At 46.3% G+C, this 13,729-nt stretch overlaps 1 protein-coding gene across 2 annotated transcripts; it reads right to left on the bottom strand.

Moving 5' to 3' along the window:
* LOC307083547 (CTTNBP2 N-terminal-like protein) lies at positions 1–13,298 on the bottom strand. 2 transcript variants are annotated; one of them, XM_079747464.1, is made up of 7 exons: positions 13,189–13,298; positions 9,828–9,935; positions 4,790–5,026; positions 4,139–4,246; positions 3,588–3,818; positions 2,604–2,774; positions 1–1,861 (listed from the first exon to the last, which is right to left on the bottom strand). In XM_079747464.1, exons 1-7 carry the CDS (start codon positions 13,225–13,227, stop codon positions 890–892), a joined length of 1,866 nt encoding a protein of 621 aa, XP_079603590.1. In that variant the 5' UTR covers positions 13,228–13,298; the 3' UTR covers positions 1–889. The 2 variants fall into 2 exon arrangements, with proteins under 2 accessions (XP_079603590.1, XP_079603591.1); XM_079747465.1 differs by having other exon boundaries at positions 3,588–3,776.
* Positions 13,299–13,729: the final 431 nt, after the last annotated feature.

The following is a 13,729-nucleotide window of genomic DNA, read 5'->3' as shown; positions in this document are numbered from 1 at the left end:
TTCAAGTAGTTTAATGCATTTTATCATAAAATACAGGTCTTTGAAATGTAAGCATTTTTTTAACAAAGAATCAAGCTTTAATTTGGAGTAATAATAACAAGAACTCAACTTAATTAATTAAGTACAGATATGTGACTAGTCAATGTTTAATCTATATATACAAAAAAAAGTGTACATTTAATCTGGTCAATATACATTCGTTTTCAGATGATATTGTCCATTTTCATATTGCTTAGGATAGTACTTTAAACATAAAAATAAAACAACTTCTAGGCCAACTGATGATCGATAACCCCATCAAATGAATTAATAAAGTGGCAATCTTCAAGATTTGTTTAATTCTCTTTGGCAAACCCTTTGGTGATAAGCAGGAATTGTTCCCGTAGATCCCAACGATGTCGCGACCGGCACCCAGTTCCTAACATTCACCTACTGCAAAGGCAAGGGCTTCCCTCCGTGAGCCACAGGCTCAATCACCATCCTTTTTTCCTCTTGCGGCGATATATAGTGACATTCATTTACAAGAAAATCTTCGAGATTGCCACTTTAAGGCCAGAAATTTGTTTAATATACATTTAAAAACATAGCGTGACCAGCATATTGGAATATATGGGAAATAATATGAAAAGTACCCCTCATACTCGTAATAGTGCATTTGATTATAAAAATAAAATAAATATAATTACATGGATTTATCTGAGTTATTTCTTTGATCATCAAGGCTGAAGACACAAATTCCATCATGGCATCATGTGATCCTGCGGTACAGCAAAAAGACTTGAAATGATTGGTCAGCTAATTTAGCTATAACAGCTGTATTTTCAGAAGCCCATTGAGCCAGCAGCTGCTGCGTTTGGGTGAGCCGGTTCAGCCGGCCGCTCCGCTCGGTTCAGTTAGAAGACACCACCATGTCCAGCTCCTTCACTCCCTCCTGGCTGGAGGTAAGGCCGCAGTTCGCCGCGATGGGGCTTTCCGAGTAAAGCGCCGCCGACCTGGCCCCCAGGGCAGGCGAGGCTGGGGCCTGGGCCAGGCCCGGCTTCTTAGGAGGGATGGGCGGAGGGTTGCCCCTTTCCGCCCTCGGAATGGTCGGCGATCGGACCCCCTGGGCCCTCCCGATGACCGGTGACAGAGGCGCCGACAGGTTGCGGTAGTCCGTGCCAAAGGGCGAGTTGTTGGGTGCGGCGGGCCTCGCCGCGGCGCCCTGCTGAGCGCTGGTGAACCGGGACAGCACCTGGGTGACGGTGCTGCGGGCCAGCTGCTTGACCGGGGTGGCCTCCGGAGAGACACTCGGGGTCGGGGGGCCGGGGTCCTTCGCTGAGGGCGGCGGCGCGGGTTGGCCGGCCTGCGCCGGAGACGCGGGAGACGCAGAAGCAGGGAGGTCGGGATCCACAGTGCCCTGGAACTTATGGCGCGCGGCGTGGAAGCGCTGGTTGATGCCCGCCTGGTACGAGGACTGGAAGCTGCCCGGGCTGCCGGGGCTGGGGCGCTGGGCGGGGGGAGGGGAGGAGCCGGTGGTCTCGGGGTCGCAGGAGGAGGAGGCCACGGAGCTCTGTGCCTGGCGTGGGACGGGCACCGCGGACCGGCAGTCTTCCTCCGACAGGACTGGAACGACGCCGCTAGGGCTGAGAGGCGCGCCGTCCGCTTCCTGGTCGGGGGGCTGACCGTTGACTTCTGGCAGGAACGAGGGAGCGTTTGGCTTCCCTTCTCCTTTAAAGCGCTCGGCTGCTGCTAGCTCTGTTTGACTGTTTGCCAGAGGTTCGCTCGTAGCATGTAGCTCTTTTCTCTCCGTGGATCCCACGCACTCCGCCCTCGGTTCTCCTCCTAAAGTCGTCCCCTCCAGCCTCCTCCGCAGTACTTCCAGCTGAAAAGGAGAGAAAACCAGAGTCAGGCTGGAGGAAACAGTAAGACTGGGACTCAACTGCCAAACAGTCGTACATTTTCCTTTGTTAAATATGCTGCTCCCCCCCGCCCACGTCCCATCCTCCTCCTCCTCTCCAACCCCCCCCCCCCCCCCTAATTACAGCTATAAGGTTTAACGATGAGACTCCCCAATACTTCACACAATAGATCCTTTTCCAACCAACCACACGAAACAAATGGACTGGAATAATCTTTCCAGGTTCAAGCTGTTGTTTACCTTTACAGTTCCAACCAACTCATTTTAATTGGACAAGAGGCATTCCATAAGTGCTGTTAAAGAGCATATCAGCATTTGGACTTTTAACCATACATGAATAACTCTTTCATGTATGGTAACGCTTTACAGGTGTTTCTAATAACCGTCAATAAAATGAACGAGCGTAAGCTGTGAACTCAAAGGAATCAAGACAGGCCTGTCCACAGCAGCGTAAATGCACAGTAAATGGAATCATACAAATGAAGGTACATGATACAGAAGTAGACCAACTAGCTGGCCTGCATTAACGGATAGGCCAATAGAAAGAAGCAGGAAAGTGTGCAGGAAATTCAGCATTCGGCTTGCGCCCCCGTAACTACGACCGGATCGCAGCCGCGCTGATGATCCGTATAGCAGCACTCACTGTAATGTGATATTGCGTAATGGACGCGCCGGCAGTGGTGAACGGTGAACGGCGGCTTGGTACCTCTCGCTGTAAAAGGCAACAGTGAGCTTCCTCCTTCTTCAGCCGCGACCGGAGCTGCTCTCGCTCCGTGTCGAACTCGGCCAGCTGCTCCTCCACCCTGGCCTCCATCCTCAGTGCTCTCCTCCTCTCCTCCTCCAGCTGCTGCTGCAGGGCCTGTGACACCTCCTTCTCCTGGGGCCAGAGGGTTCAAGGCATTTTAATACAGCGATCTTAACAACGTGTTTCATGTTGTACGCGAGACGCACAGCGGCGGTAAGATATACCACCTTAAAAACAGGCCTTGAAACGTATGGTAATGGATGACATAAGACATGTGGTCAGGGAGGTGTGCCGCTGGCGGGGTTGCAGTGTTCAGCCGAGTGTGTTTGTCAGAGTAGTCTCATGTCGTATCATAGCCGCCGCACCAAGCCGACCCAGCGGGTGGGGTTTAGGATCTCCAACACAAGGTGGGTTCAGAACCCAACGCCTCATTTGCGCATCGCTTGATAACGTGCATTAAACATCTATGTATCTCCTCCCCCACATTAAAATCCCACTTTAGTGTCCGCTTTATAGATGTTAGATTAACATCTGCTTCAACAGTATCAAGACACACTATTCTCATCCTTGCCGTGTCGCGACAAAACGGGTTTATCACGCAGCAAGGCGCCACACTGACATACACACTCGATAAAGAACTGACTATTTACTTACTATTCAATCAGTAGATGTTTTCATCTGAACGGATAATGAGTTTTATATCGATCTCATTAAATTACATAAATATCATTAATGAGTTGCTCTTGACATCTTGGCATCTGGACATTGTGCTTTGACCGCAGATCTTTCTGGCTGGGAGTTCCAAAATTCCCCGTCTGGCCATAACATAGACCCATCTTCTCTTGCCCGCCCTAACAAACAAAGTCTAGACGAGCGGGCGGTTTCCATGTAAATGAGGTGTCCACGCCGGGCATGATGGATGTCTTAACACGCGACCCTGCTTACCTTCTCCAGCTTGTGGCCGGCCTCGGCCAGGCGGTGGCCCTCCTCCAGGGCCCTGGCTCCGGCCCACTTGCACTCCTTGGCCAGGGCCGAGGTCACCTGCTTGCTCTGGGCCCGCTCCTCGTCCAGCTGCTCGGCCAGCCGCCGCTGGTCCTTCTCCGACCGCCGCGCCTGGCTCCGCTCGAACTCCAGCTGCACACAAACAGCAGGGGAGTGTAGCCAGTCGCTCTCTCTCTGTACAGGGGTTTAGTGGGGTTCAGTTTCTGTGACACGGCATCACGGTAGAGTTACGATAGAGCCCACGATACGTCATGTGGCAAGCAATATGCATACGTGTGCGCGTCTGTATGTGTGTGTGCGTGTGTGTGTGTGAATATGGGAGAGGCATGCAAAAAAATTGTATGCTACATCCATTAGGGTGACGTTCAGTCAACTTAGTCTAAAGAGTGATGCGGCAGATGGCTGTGTGGCTGAATCAATTATGCATTGTTGCTCTTTCATGGGCGATTTGTTTCCAAGGTGATCCATCGATCACACTTTTCTAAATGGAGCACCTGTTGCTGTAAGCGCTCCCTCTCCTTCTCCAGGATATAGGTGACGTCATCTCCTTCGGCCGTGTCCTCAGCGTGCCTCCTCTTCTCCTCTTCCAGGTCCGCAATGACCTGATATTACCACAAGGGGGACACACAGGGGCATGAATGGTAGACCTCCCCGAGACTCTTTTTCATGGGTTCTTAAAGGCAATTACGGTTTGTTTGAAGCGATGCAATTTCGGTAAACAAGGATGCTGGTGGCAATTTAGTCCAACAAGCACAGATTCCATCCAATCGTCTTCACAAAAACAGCTTTGATGTTGGCTTGAATTTCTTTTGCAATGTTGCGTGGTACGCAGGCAAAGTTACATGGTATTGCATGCATGCTATGCACAGCATAGTTTATGCTCATGTGCTCCATATCGCTCAATGGCACACTGTTTATTTAACTATGCTCCTTGATTTGACACACGCGCAACGCATGCTAAACCAGTGTGAACCGGATCTAAGACGTATTTGTTTTTCAATACCCTGCTTCATCTGCATGGGTGGGCCCTTATAAAATATAGCCCATTGAATGGAAAAATACCTTCACCTCAGCCTAAAAACCAGCGGAACAAACACACACACATACACACACACACACACACAAACACACACACACAGACCCACCCTTCTGTGCCTGCTCTCGGCCGCGGCCAGCTGGGCCAACATCTTGTCCTGCATCTTCCTGCAGTGGTTGACCACCAGTTTGAGGACCACCAGGGGGTTGGAGGTGGAGGGGGAGTGGCCCATGAGGTGCCTCTTCTGGTCGCCCACGGCCTCGCTGTCCCTCTGCAGGGCCAAGAAGGGATCGCTGAGGCTGTACTTCCCGTAGCGCTCCCGGACATAGAGCTCTCTGCGCTGGGCCTGGAGTGGGAGGGGAGAGAAAAGCCCGGGAAACGCTTCAACATCATTACGGACCGAGGATATTATCTATAGTACCGTCTTGTTTTTTTACATAGATGGTGTTGAAGCTTATCCGATTCACATTGACTGCTACACTCCATAGTAAAATATTCACAGGTTGGGAAGAGACATTACTAAGATGGTTCCATTAAAGAAAGAGGAGAAGGAAATAGAAAGAAGGGTAGATGGAAAAACGCAAACAATGAGGAACACCTGACTGATCTGAAGAGCCGGATCTTGTGTGTTTGTCTGTGTCTGGCTCTGTCTGGACAGCCCCCTTACAGACCCTGTTTGATGCATCATAGCAGTGGAAGGGAGAGCAGTGCCAGAGAGCCATGCCCCTCCACACGGAGCAGCAGCAGTAGCAGCAGCAGGCCTAAGGGGGCCGGCCACCACAAAGCCTGTGCTGTGTGCAGTGGGGCAGGGCTACAGAGGAGCTGTGGGCTGGGGGCTGGGGGGCTGAGGTGGAGGTGGAGGTGGAGGTTTTCAACAGGAGAGAGAGAGAGGATGAAGAGATTAGAGAGGATAGGTTCGTGTGAGGGACGCCGGCGGCAGAGCTCCTGATGACTGATAACGAGGAGATCCTAGAGAGACGGAGAGGGAGACAGAGAAGGAGAGAGTCTGGAAGCACGGGGAGGAATGCGGCCCATGTTCCCTTCCCTTTATCTGGGCTCCACTCCTGGAGAGCGTCCATTCTGTACATTCTCAAACTGTTATATTACACCCAGCTCATTCAGAGGGGAAACTGGATCTGCTTCATCATGGTTATGTTTTTTTTTAACAATGGCCTGGGTTATTTCCCTTGACGTGTTCGTGCCAACGTTTGGCACGAACATCTCAAACTGATAGCAGGCCCTTCTTCCCATGCTACTCATGGAGACGGTCACATGGCTTACTGAGATAACACAACAACACCACGAGAATGTTGGCTTCAGTCGCTACCTCAAAGCATTAGCACATGTTTATCAAGTGTTATTTCTAGAGTGCCTTGCCTGTGATATGATATAACTCGAGCACGGTTCACACACGGGAGCAGCTTAGACAGGATGTCTTTAAAGGAATGACATTAACAAGCAGAATGATGACTAGCACGCACCCTCACCTCAGTGCATATCACAATACGCATGGCTGCCATGTCAGTTTCATGGCCGTTCAGTGCTAAAGCTGCCATGGGGGCTTGTGTGTAAATATACTGTACGTCGGAATATTTCTGAAGATAATATAAAATGGTAGAAGAAATAGCCAGACCCAAGAACAAAGGACGTGAGTAGAAAATGCAGTGCAGAATTCAGATAAATCAACTGGGCTAGTAAATAGTCCTGAAATAGGTAACTTAATTTGAGTTGTAAAATCAGACTTTAACACTGTGTTAACAAATCAGTAGTCCTATTTCTATGTCAATACCAAAACAACAATTATAGCATTACCATATTGTAACCAAGAGGAGAACAAAAAAAAAATGTTATGATGGCAAATGGAAGTTCGGTGCTCAGGTAACAGGGGAAGCAGAGGGTTCATTTTCATCCAAAAAACCACCCTTGACTTTTTACTCCCTTTTTTTGTACGGTGAACAGGAACCCTGTTGCACGCCCACCGACACATACAAACACACACACTGTTTCCCAACAGCCCGTCTTTCTCACCCGCTTTCCCCCCACCACCACCACTCAAAGCCCCCACACAGGCCTTTCGCTACACATACAGACTTGTTCGTGCGCGACACACAAAGGCAGTCTTGTTTGTCCTGCCTCTTCATCCTCCCCCTACTCCTCCTCCTCCAGCACCGCTCTGAAGACGGGGCGAGGGAGAGGAGATGACAGGAAACGCATTCCTTGTGCGTCTACCGATGAGTGTTAAAGTTCACCCAAGCTCATCCTGTGTGTGTGTGTCTGTGTATGTGTGTGTGTGTGTGTGTGTGTGTGTGTGTGTGTGTGTGTGTGCGCGTGTGTGCGTGTGTGTGTGTGTGTGTGTGTGTGTAAATGTCAATGTGGTGATCAAGAGACAGAGATTGTGTCCTTCATGTTCTGTTCGTTTTAAGTTACAGTGCACCACATTGATTGAGGGGGATTTGTATAGATCTCTTTAAAGGCAGACGCCATAGTGCCTTCAGCCCAGGCATCATCAACAGAAGCCAGAGGGATTATGACTGATAGACCAAATCCCCACTCTGTGTTGTAATTGCTCTGTCCCCTCTGTGGCATTGTTTAAAAATATGGAGAAAGTACCGCGTAGAGTAATGCATACCACACAAACCAATCAAAACTGGATTTCATGGAACAATTTAGAGACACATTGGCTTTAATAAGCGCTCTCTATGCAAAGTCATTTATTATTAAGACTAGGATAAATGCTCTCGACATTTCAATGTGACATTGATACTGCATGGAACAAAATAGTGAGTCCCTGCATCTGTAATAAGACCCGAGTAGCAATTATTATAGCCTAATTATAAACGACAGAAAAACTATTCCTGTGTGCAAAATAAATACTCCTTATCGTTCATTTGAATGCCTCTACACCTGCCTTATTTATGAACGGACTGATGGACTGGGAAAGCATAGCACTATCTATGGTGATAAACTCAACCCAATTTGAATATGTTGCTGTGTAGCCAGAAGAAAAATACAGCATGACACATTTTTTAAGGATGCCTTAATTTGGCCTATTCTGCCCTCCGCCCGTACCATGACAATCTGAATAAAAACCTGATCCGCTTAAGGGTTCATTTAAATATTTCCTGCCCGGTCCCCTTTGAACTAAAAAAGTAGTAGCCTGTGAAGTCCTCTCCAAATGAAGGCCAGTAGGCTTGATGACTGCGTGAGTGTGTGCTTCGCCAGAGACTGGCTTCCTTTCTGTGAAAAGCCACAGCCACAGAGAAGTGAGCAGCTGTGCTTGTGAATCACTAGCGGAAAAATGCAGTGGATGGTTTGAATACCACTGATAGTCTCACAGCATTAATATGAAGACATTATAAAAGAAGCCAGTGACAACCCACTGCCTTTATATGACACAGCAGCTCACGAAACCTTAAAACGTGGACGCCATAGACTTCACACAATCTAAATAAACTGGTGGAGTACTATTAGATTCTAAAGACTTTTATTCTTAAAAGATAGTTTTTTCAATGTTTGTGTATTTCAAGAGAAGAACTTAGGAAAGGATCATTAATCCGTTTAAGAGGGAGAGTTGGTTGAAAACAAAAAAAGGAAAACTACAAATAAACACTTGACTAAGGCGATTTGTGGCTGTGCTTAACATTCCATACATGGGCCCTTGCAACGCCACAGTCTTTCCAGTGTTCACCGGAGAAGGAAACGTATAAAATCACTGAAAGGGATTACTGTCTTGAACAAGAGCCAAGCTAAACCATTTATAACCTTCACAATATGCGTTGAGGTAAAATGATACAGCTTCCCCACTTCGATGTTCATCAATACCCAGCTCCTGTGAACAACCCTTTTTTTCCCCCTTTCAAGACTAAGGCTCGCGATTAAAATACAAACAAGCCACTACCCACGACAACAACAACAACAACAAGTCACAGGCTGGCGCCCTAATCAGAAGGCAGGTGAACACTGTGCCATTGATTTCCAACACCACCTCTCGGACCCCCCCTCCCCAGGGGTGCAGGGCAGGCCAGGGGAGTGATGAAAGCAGCGGAGCAGCCAAAACGCCCCTGCAGCTCCAGTTAAGGCCGGCGTTTATTTTCCTGCTCCCCCTTGCTCACATTATTGAGTCAGAAGACTCCCAGCTCCTCTTGCCTTAGATGGCCAGATGCCCCTCCAGAGAGATCCAGGAATGCAGTCTAGACTCTAGACACAATGCACAAACATCCAGGCAGCAGAGGCAGGGGCTATTTTACACAGAGGGTGGTTGCTCCATTTCTCTCCTGCCCCCCCGCCCCCTCAGCTCTGGTAACATACTGCCACCAGCTATTTTCTTGTTAAACGGCTCAATTTTCATAAGAAAGGATGATGTATGCCAAGTTCCAAAAATTCCCAGCCTTCCGAATCGCTGTGAACTATCGCCATTATATCAGCATGATTAAGTTAATTAAACACTGAGTGTGTGTGTGTGTGTGTGTGTGTGTGTGTGTGTGTGTGTGTGTGTGTGTGTGTGTGCGTGTGTGCGTGTGTGCGTGCGTGCGTGTGTGTGTGCGTGTTTGTGTGTACGTGTACGTGCTTGTGTGTGTGAGAAACAATAGCCAACAAATGTTTTTTCGAAGAATGCAACTGAGGTGTGCTACATTAAAGTATATACAACGTTAGGACAGGCTAGCTTAATATTCAAATATTCCAAATATTCCAAACCTCACATTGCACGTTTCCAAGAATGACATTTTAATAATTACTTTTCCTTCTATCTAATTTATCCTTGTGTTATTACAAAGTTTTTGAATTATTGCCCATCCTCGCTCCTGCCAATCCTCCCAGATGCTATCGCACTAAGGGAGTACTAAGGAACAAAACTATAACAATTTGATTTATAGAAATAATCATATAAAAAAGTATATTTTTAAACATTCTTCTCTACAGAGCAATCCAGTATGAAGAAAAGCACATATCTACTGACTACGACGCTCCACCAAACATGGTGGAGCGGCAGTAACAGTAACATTTATTTACATCCAAACCCAACAACTCTGTACAAATTAAGGTCTTATTTGGTCTGATGTCTCTATGACTTTGTTCCCCTGGATGGCTCTACTATGATAATACGTGTGTGGTGAATACATAAACACATCCAGTGTGGCTGTACTTACCTTGAGGGCATCGATCACCATGTCCCGGGCCTCCAGCTCTCCCTCCAGGATGCTGAAGAGAGTCAGCAGCTCTGGTTTGCTCAATGTCTCCATGTTCAGCATGGGCTCCTTCACAAGGAGGGAAGAGTAATACCATGTTTAAATTCATGTTCTGTAGATGCAAACCCTGGTTAATATCCTCATGATTTGGTTGTGTTATTATGCTGATGGACGATGGAAAGGGATGTCTTATGTTTGTCTGACTTTCAGTAGTCCAAAGCGATAATTGGGTTTGGGATGCTAATCATTTTAAACACATTGGACTTCTCTGCTTTTAATCAGGAGAACATTCAGAAGCTGGAATCACACACACACACATACCAGACCAATGCCCATCACAGTAAAGATTATAGTAAGCATCAAGCACGTACTCAATTAAAAAATTCTGCCACCGGGACGTATTCATTGTAATGTAATTCAAGAATGACGTAATGCATAGCCTAACACACAACGGCCATCTAATGATATTACCTAAACACCAAAGTCCCCCTCCTTAACAAAAACACATTATGTGCTCTTACGGTCGCAGTAGAGGCCTACATAAACATTATTCATCTCTGACGTACGTCGGAGGAGGGAGTCAGAAGGACACGGACGCAGTGAGGCTAGATGTTTGTGTGTGTCTGTGTGTGTGTGTGTGTGTGTGTGTGTGTGTGTGTGTGTGTGTGTGTGTGTGTGAGTGTGTGTGTATGTGTGTGTGTGCCATTTAGCCACTGACTCATCCTGCGATTCTTGAGAACAAATTCAATTACAATATAGATACACACACAAGATGTCCTATTTCAAACATTTGCCGTTCCTCTCCGCCGCTGTGTGTGAACTGAGAGCACCACAGCTCCCACCGTGACAGATGTGGTCTTTGGGTTGGCCTTATGTAACATGACATTTTTCTAAACATATGGTACGGTCGTTTGTGGAGTGCACAGTCCCTGCCACCCTCCTTCACCGAAAAGGGCAGTTGGAACGCAAATAGGGCACTTTCCAGACCTCCAGCGGACAACCAGATGATGACCGCACATCAACAAATGTCGGGCACTCGTTGAAACGATATAACAGCTGTTAATGGTATCAAGTTGAAAGCTCCCTGATACTGGGAGTTAAGGACCATTGTAAACAACCGCCTGAATGCATCTGTTGACTCCTGGTGAGTCAACAGATTATTTCTGAGGCAATCGAATTAGTGAGCAGTACTGCATGCTTAAGAAAGCATACACAAATTGATCCTGCATAGATATTAGGCTCATCCCCTATCTATCATTTTCAGTTCATTTGTCGTGTGCAACAAGTCTCCGTTCCACTGGTGACGCCCGCTATGCTTTAAGCATCCTGTGGTCGATACAACTTTCCACATCATGGACTCATCAGTAGATGGAGGGGGCCGGCATGGGGGGGGGGGGTTGGTTACATAATGACAGAGGAAGCTGCGGTCCCTTTCATATGGGCTTGAGAAGCTTCTGTACCTTATTTTTTTTTACTTGAGAAAATTTGAATGCAAAAAATGTATTCCCAGGATTTTGTTTTTCATTCCCAGTGGCCACTGGCTGCTGAACCTTAGAAGCAATTGAACGGTTGAACTCGGCAGCCGTTGAGCAGTTTAAATCTATTTTATTCTCGTTTTTTCGTTTTGTTATGGTTTCGGCAAGACGTTTAAAAAAAGGAACCTGGGGACAGGGAGTATAAGCAGGTAAGGAAGATTGGATTAGAGCCACATGAAATGCTTCTCGCTTAGAAATCCCTCGCTCTCGTTCCCAGGCTGAAGCTAAACTGCACACTGCCTAATCCGTACACAGACACTTAGCGCCCCATAGAGAGAGAGTAAACAGCCTTTTTGCCGGAACTCTTGTTCTGTGGGTTAACCACACGGGTAGAATGCTAATTATAAGTACAGCATACACATTAACCTTGGTAAGATTTTACAGGCTTGTTGCTAATTTCACAGGCCTCTGTAATCACTATGGGTGTGTGTGTGTGTGTGTGTGTGTGTGTGTGTGTGTGTGTGTGTGTGTGTGTGTGTGTGTGTGTGTGTGTGTGTGTTTTCTTTATGGGTTTTTTTAAGAACCCATTGTCCCTTATTGGACAGGCTACAATTTATCATCATTTTGCTTGATCATTGTTTTATATATAGGCTATATATAATATAGTTTTATATGAACCCTCAAAATATAATGTTTTTGTTCGTAAAGCAAACACCAAGCAACAGCATGGGAAATATATATTTCACATATTCCCATACATTCCTTCGGCGCTCATTCGATGACGAAAGCCCTGCGTCTCCATAATCCGTGCTTGTTTTAAGCCTAGTCAGCCATGTGCCTGTGACTACAGCCAATTGTAAACCCATTAAAGAACTGTGCAATCTTCACTGCATCCACAGATCATCTGTTCTCTCCATTGCCCTTCAGGATGCAAGCGGTGTTGAATGTAAATCTGTTTCTACCCCCCAACTAATAGCACATGTGTTGCACTGTGTAAAGTAGAACGTTGTTGTCGATGTATCCCATCCGTCCTTGTTGATGTGAGGTGTATTATGTTCCTACGCCATTATTGTTGCGTAACTACACTGTCACTGATGTGTGGTACGCTAAAAGTTGATTAACTAAATCCCACTTAAAACAATAAGCCTGTGTAGGCCTATTAGTCGCAGTTAATACCATATAGTTAGGCAGATTAAAAGTGCATTGAGTTAAGAGTACTGAAATAGCCTAGCATGCTATCTTGTGTCACTTCCCATTTGTCTTGATTATCAAAAATACCTATTGTACGAGTTGGTAAGTCACAATATCCATCTTGTTCGTCAGATTTTGTCACATGCTACCGGGTCAGGCACCCACGGGTGGTCCGCTCAATGTGTGAAACAGACGCACTTCCTCTCATGTTAATAATAGCCCAGAGAGGATGCATATCTGTATTGTTGCCTCTGTTGGATGGACTCATTCTCAGAGAAGCTTTTTGAGAGGAAAAAGCAACAATAATAAACCCGGCTGTATGAAGTTCGTAGGACCAAATGCCAATACACGCATTATACATCACCTACTGCGCAACGCAGGATCAGATTACCTTTACTCTTTAACGTTAGTCTTTATTCGTAAAAAAAAAAAATACATTAATGGGAGAACGAATTGTCATTTGAAGTCTGATCACAACAGGCCAATGTTTGGAAGTCGAGCTTGGAGGAGCTCTGAGTCCAGTATTGATCGCTTTGTTTGGCATCTACTCTTGGACCATAGAGTGCAGCAAGAGTCGAAGTTACACTTTATTACATATTGTACGATCTAGAGAAAGACTGTGCGAGATCAAATATGAATAAAAAAAATCTGCATACCTTCATATGTCTCTCTGACTTCTTAATAAACACCAGCATGAACTTTTCTCCTCTAAGTTACTTTTCACTTGATTTTCCTATCCAGGTCCCGACACAGCGGAACAACTGTCCTGATTCACTTTGTTTTTGACACTCAAAGCAACCAATAGTCGACATGTATTCGAGAGCACTGGCCAATTAAATCACTCTCCGACGAAACAGGGCGGGGAATGATCGTCCTGTCTTGGATGTTGGTGGTATTTCTTTGTTACGAATAGGCTTGTGTGTCGAATAGTTGTTCACTATCAAAGTTAACACTTTCCTGAGTATAAAAGTGTATAAATGAACAGGGCTAGGAGTATGTTATATCGTAAGGGACGGTAGATTACAGATTTCAACTATAACAAACTCAAACTAAATTCACACTGATTTATGTGGAATAAAACATTAAGCAATAAATGATAACACATTTCGTAATCGTTATTTATTACTGTTAGGTAGAAACCTTAAACAAGTTTACTTTGCGGGGAATTAAGAATATTTTGGATTCTTGGTCGTAATT

Source organism: Pollachius pollachius (genome assembly GCF_949987615.1).
Source record: "Pollachius pollachius genome assembly, chromosome: 12".
Taxonomy (NCBI): domain Eukaryota; kingdom Metazoa; phylum Chordata; class Actinopteri; order Gadiformes; family Gadidae; genus Pollachius; species Pollachius pollachius.
The sequence above is the reverse complement of the archived record's forward strand: the minus strand, read 5'-3'. Positions and strand labels throughout refer to the sequence as shown.